Source organism: Amphiura filiformis, chromosome 1 (assembly GCF_039555335.1).
Source record: "Amphiura filiformis chromosome 1, Afil_fr2py, whole genome shotgun sequence".
NCBI lineage: Eukaryota > Metazoa > Echinodermata > Ophiuroidea > Amphilepidida > Amphiuridae > Amphiura > Amphiura filiformis.
Genome location: NC_092628.1, coordinates 25,388,238 through 25,394,561, shown reverse-complemented (window position 1 = coordinate 25,394,561; position 6,324 = coordinate 25,388,238). Strand labels below are relative to the sequence as shown.

General features: G+C 35.7%; 1 protein-coding gene across 1 annotated transcript in view; it reads right to left on the bottom strand.

Annotated features, from left to right (window-relative positions):
- Positions 1-307: 307 nt before the first annotated feature.
- Positions 308-6,324, bottom strand: part of LOC140165925 (RNA-binding protein 41-like) — a 340,068-nt gene continuing 334,051 nt past the window's right edge. The window contains exons 6-7 of the mRNA XM_072189278.1: positions 2,340-2,475; positions 308-1,304 (exon numbers count right to left, since the gene is read on the bottom strand). Coding sequence (XP_072045379.1) covers positions 1,210-1,304; positions 2,340-2,475 — 231 coding nt within the window. The 3' untranslated portion in view covers positions 308-1,209. The remainder of the gene's footprint in view (positions 1,305-2,339; positions 2,476-6,324) is intronic.

Below are 6,324 nucleotides of genomic sequence, written 5' to 3'. Positions count from 1 at the left end.
ACAGCGGCCCAGTTAGTAGCACCTTTGCTATGCAACAGTTATCTGGTTTGCAAATGCTCTTCTTTGATGCTGTACTTTCATGTATAGCAAAATACTTGTTATAGACTGCCCTGAATCACTCCATGTCTACCTGTTTTATAGTCTTCAATCAAATAGAATTCCAAAACATCATTTTTTAAAGACATTGTATTATTCTAATAATAATGTTAATTACTTTTTCAAACATGTCCATTTTACACTGAGAAAGGGTTTCCACATGGTGTCAAGCACATAATCTGTGGATTCAGTCATAGAGTCATGACTGACGATGTCATTGCATACAAGGGGTCTCCCACTTACATTATTGACTGGTCTAGGAGTTTCCCTAATTGGATGATACAGGTGCTCATCACATGACTGTCTCAACCTGCTCTGGTGGTGTTGGCAAATTCAGGATTATCAGATTATGTACTGACATAAGGGCTCCTTAATGTATTGCAGGTTCCAATTGAAGATATAATATAATATATTGCATCTACACATTTTCTACTTGTTAAAAACTTGTTACCATAAAACAATAAAGCAGAAATCAATAAAGTGAAAAACAATACTATCATACATATTTGGTAGTAATAAAAAATACACTTAAAAACAGGCTTTCAGCATTCACATTTTTAACTCTGTGTATTTGAAAAACCCTCCCCAGATGTCATGAGAAATGTCAAAGCATTGTATGAAAAACCTTATGAAGAAGTCAGGGAGGCAATGTGTACAGAACAGGAACAGTAGCAAAAACATTTTTTACCAAAGTTGGCAAGATGGACTCAATGCAGACTTCGATATCAATGCGTGGCATCAAAGTGTCACAAAATGTGGACCAGTTTAACATATTTCAAACCCAAGGGCCCATATACAATAGTCAGCTTGTAACCGATGGGCCTTATAACATCGCGGATTAATATCAATATATTTAATTTTGAGAATTGCCTTGTAACATCTTGCCAGAAGCATCACAAATATTATAAAATAAATAGAAGTCCTATACTTTGCCTACTTTATTTTACTTGGCGCAGTGGTAAAAGCCTAACAATTCCCGCTGTTCACAAGCTGATCAAAGTATACAAGATTTTGGCTTATTTCGAGCACTGCGGATCCAACACTGAACTGTTCATCAATTGTTTTTCAAATTTACATTCATATTTAGTGTCATTGACCAGTGATTCCTGGATGTCACCTCCCTTGTTTGCCGTATTGAATAATTATCGGCTTCCCTTTCAGCTCATATCCATTTACAAGGTTCAGAGCACTTGTTGCTGTTTCTATATCTGTAAAAGAAGTAAAAAGAAGATTGGAAGATAACAAAGATATCAAGTTACCACTGTAAGTACACCCCAACTTACACCTTCAGATAAGAAGATTTTTCATATATTTCATGAATAAAGATGACTCTATTAGTAAAGCTATAGGTCTACCTACTGCAAAATGAGCTCATTTTTGCTGAAGAAATTAGACACAAAGAGAGGCAACTCCGCCATGTTTGTGTGTTGGGTAAAAACTGTGTACCTCTGTTTTATTTGGCCATGTGCCCAACAAATTTTGATTTACAGTGTCTGCTTGTTTGCATTCTGTTGTGTTGTGCCAATAATGAGGTAAATGCTACCTTTGTAACTTTGAGCTCATAGACACTAATTGTTTGATTTCTGGCTCTTGCTGATGAATGCTAGAGGTACACTATTTTGATCCTCATTGTGACACTCCAATATGGCAGATTTACCATAACATTACACATGAGGCAATTCTGATTTAGTGCTCTATTGATCTAGGCTTGAAGATGTTTTGATGTTTACTTGTATGTGGTTGTTGTCTACACAAAGACATCTCTTGCATTGTCTGTCAAATTTCCGCATCCTGTTGCTCATTAATTGGCAAGCAAATTACAAACAAAGAATTAAATTTGATTTTATATTTTTAGGTTCTGTGTCCACACCCTGACAGTCTGATGATCACAAGCAAAAGCAAACCATACAGATATTGTTTTCTCTTTGACATGCACTGCCTGAATATTATGTATGATAAAAACATGATAAAAAACGTGAGCACTACCTGCCGATCTAACATTGCCTCTGATTGGTCAATTACATGATATCTTCATTTTAATCACCAGTCAGAATGGAGCTTTGCAAATAATTCACCCCAATTTTGTTGCGGAGTAAAATTATTCTGACAATGTTGCTGATTGGTCCAATTGATAATGACAACTTCTTTTTGGCCAATCGGCAGGTCGTTCTCACGGGGTTAAAAAATATCAAATTTGTGTAAAAGAATCATACATTTCACAACAGTTTAAAATTTGTTTTTACCTGGAAAAGTAACAAATGCCTGGCACCTCAATAACTTGAATACTAGTTTCTCTTTGTCACTGAATTGGAATCTGATGAACAGTGACACAAGATCCTCCTCAGTAACGTGCTTGGTCAGATTCTTCAAGTACAGCACCTGGAAAATGTAAGAAAAAGTTCACAAAATTCAATCAAGGATTAATTAACTCCTTTAATAAAGAGGTGAGGTACCCTGCAAACACAAAATGTTTTATAGAAAACATTGAAATGTCCGGTTATATAAAGGGAATAAAACATTTTAATAACATTCAGAAAACATTTTTGAAAACTTGTTGCAAAACGTTCTAACATAATATTAAGTGTTGACAAAATCTTTTGCAAACATGTTTGCCAAAATTATTTTGCAATAACATTTTGACAACATTTTATAAAACGTTTTAAAAATGCTTTCATGACCTTTAATTGTTATTAAAATTAGGAAAAGTAGTATGCTTGCACTGCTTTTTGCAAGACTCCCACCCCTAACAGTCAGTGCAATAATGAATACACTATCACCAGATCCCCTATGGCAAAAGCCAGGGAGATAATAAAATAAAATAAACTTAAAATAACGTGATCCATTTGTTCTAGTTTCAGAGTACTAATATTTACATTGCCTAATAGATGGACAAGATATATGTGGATATAAGCTAGATATAAGCTGGTATGCCAATCTAAAACTTATGCTTAAATATCTCAAAAACAAAGAAACAATGTCCTATGTTTGGATAGCCCATTTGCAGAAGCTACAAAATGGAAAAACATCACATTAATGGAAAGCTAAATGTATTGAATTTTAAATACATTTTGCAATCAAAAATTTAATTTTGTGGCTCTGGTAGCATTGTTAATTGATGGAATGACATTGACAATTTTATCTTCGTATGGGGTATTTTTTTATTTGAATGAATATGTGTGTAAAAAGTAGTGCATTGCTTTGCAGTGTTCTCTTTTTTTGTGCTTATTTTCTTGGACAAACTTAGGAAAAACAGCAATGAAAACAATAAGAAATAATTATGCCTTTCAGATTTGTGGCATAAAGAAATTAAATATTCTGAAACAAACTATAAGACATCAACAAATTGTGCAGTAACATGACTATTTACTAGCAGTGGCAGTACCCGGGGGTATTTCCCACCTCAAACTTGGGCTTTTTGTCCCTCTCATTACCCCCTCATCCCCAGTTCGAAAAAAAAATCACTGACTGAATCACACTGTGTCTGGGGACAAATTGTCACATTTTGGGCAAATGTTCAATTTTCCACAATTTTACTTTCCACACCCTCTTTCGAAAATAATTCTGGTACTGTAACTGTTGACTACCTCACATCCATCCTTTTTACCAATCTACCCTCCACTGTGCCTCATCAGCATCTTATTGCTTTGTTACAAGATGCCAAATAGTTCCTAATCAAGTCCTCTCTATAAACTTTAAACTAAATTACAGGCCAAGTTGCCAACTTGTGTCTTAAACATACAATTGGGCTACGGACGAATTGCCTGATCCATTTTAGTAAATATTACAAGCCTTTTTATAGCCTCACAGTCACAGGCTTGAGTCTCTGATGGGCAGGATATCCAAAGTCGGAAAATGGTGTTGGACTATGCGTAAGTTTTGTCCCTCTGGTTACTAATGTAGACCTACTAATGTAGACCTACTAAAGACTCATATACATTTATCACCACTTTATAGCATCTTTAATATACCTTTCAATAGGAGAGACTGATAATTGGATTGATAATGTAATGTCCTACAAGTAGTAGTAGCTTTGGGCATAGCATCTACTCAAAGTGCATTTTGCTTTTCATGTAGCTGACACACACCTGTCAATAAAGTCCCCATTACACTTGTGATATGTGAATCAATTTACAAGTCTGCAGTAACAAAATGCCCCGCAAAATCCACATAATTGTTTATCTGTTATGAGTTTAATAAGGTATAGCCATGTAAGTTATAGTATTTCTAGGAGTAAGCTGTTAGTGTACATTGTACAAGTAACCGACAACATATTCGTACAATACGATAACTTATTATGAATTTCCGTCAAAAAAGCCTATCTACTAATTTGTACAGCAAAGTGTTTGCCGCACAATTGGCCCAAATCAAACTGTGGCAATTCTGATTGCATGGTAGAGTTTCACGCTACCCAACACCCCACTAGCGCTGAAATCACTGATGAAAATGCAATCTTCATGTCACCTGTTTCTGAAGGAAAGAAGCTAAAGTAAAATAAGGGCATGACTTCAGGGACATGAACTTAATCCAAAACCAAGTCACATAGCCTGTGGTAGAGACAAACTTGGCCTGGCACTATGGGTCAACTCAGGAACTTGCATGATACCTTAGCCTCTAGCCTTAGCCTGTATTTTATTTTAAGCTTCTAGTTGACTCAATCTGGGACGAGCCTGATATCCATTTTAAAGAGAATAGGATAGAATGACTAGGTTTATTTTATGGAGCGAATGCAATGGTTACATGATATGTGGTATTTGTATAATATTACTTGCCTAAATTAATGACCAGACCTGAAATGAATTAGATACTGACGTGCGATTGAATGTCTTGGTTTATTTGACTTTTATTTGGCATGAGTGGATGACAAGAATACAATTACCTACGCCTGAATCAAAATATGACATTTATCACTCTTTATCACATTTCATAACCTTGTTGTTTTCAGCAGCAATGATGTGTTCATATGGGAGAAAGAAACTTGGGAGGAAATTCAGAGGATAAAAACCTGGAGGTCCAGCTCAGGGGTTACTGTCACGTGGACGCAAGGTTTAACGCTCCAAAGAAAACTTGGTATAGTAAAAGATATTTAGGGGTTTATTTGAACCACCAAGTGCACTCACAAGTAACTTGGAGGTTTGCAATGCGGACATGTTCAAGGCCTTCATTCTGAGTTTCACTGTATGATTGTGCATAATGATTTGTCGGTTCCTATTTCTACACCACACACACATGCAGGGAACTTTGAATTTTGATGAAGTGGGACTGGAATTATATCATGATTTAAGAATGTGAAGACAATAGGCGCCATTAGCAGCCATTTTTGTTCTGACATGGTGTTATTTACATCTCGTAATACTTTGATACAAAAATTAGTTAACAATTTTATAGTTATAATTTATAAGTTGAGCATACAATAATACTCTGTAGTAAATCACTGTAACATGTTTGGTAGAATTAGACCATCTGACCAGCTAGTAATCTCCCCCACCATCAGTGTGATCAGCCACTCACTCCACATAGTGAGAGAAAACCAACTAGTGTGCAGCGAAGGCAGAGGTGACTAAAGCTATAGTTAACGAACACACATGCTTTAGTATCGACTCGACATTGCCCTTATGAACTCTTACCGTCTTTTAATCCTTTACAGGATGGCTCAGGGATTTCAGCTGGCTAAAGCATCATGTGCACACAACTCAGCAATATGACCTACAACTTCATTTCCAGATTTGGAGGTTCAAATCCTTGGATGTTTACGGCTGTCTGAACCTAACTAATGAAATACTGGATGACTTGGGCTGATGACCACAAGAAATAACCTACATAATCAGTCATTGTCTCCATGCACCATTTATCATGTTTCAAGACCTACATTTTCTCTTTCAACCTTATGTATTCAGAAAGCATGTTTGTAACCATTAGGATGTTCACTGAACATTGGTGATTCCAAAGTAAGAACGCTTCATTAACTTGTTGAAATGATGAAAGGAATCAAAATTTGGCCTTTTACGCAATATCATCAGCCTACAACGCTAATTACCTAAGTCATTTTTTGAAATTTTGAGACCACAAGTAACAAAAAAGGTATTCACCAATCTTTGCACAAGAGCAAAAGATAATGATACAAATTAAAGGGGATAATTTCAAATAATTAGGGTGATTACTTAACTGATGGAGTTTGCAATAGACATGAAAGCTACAACCTATAGTTTGTGAGCAGGTGTATTTTTTTTT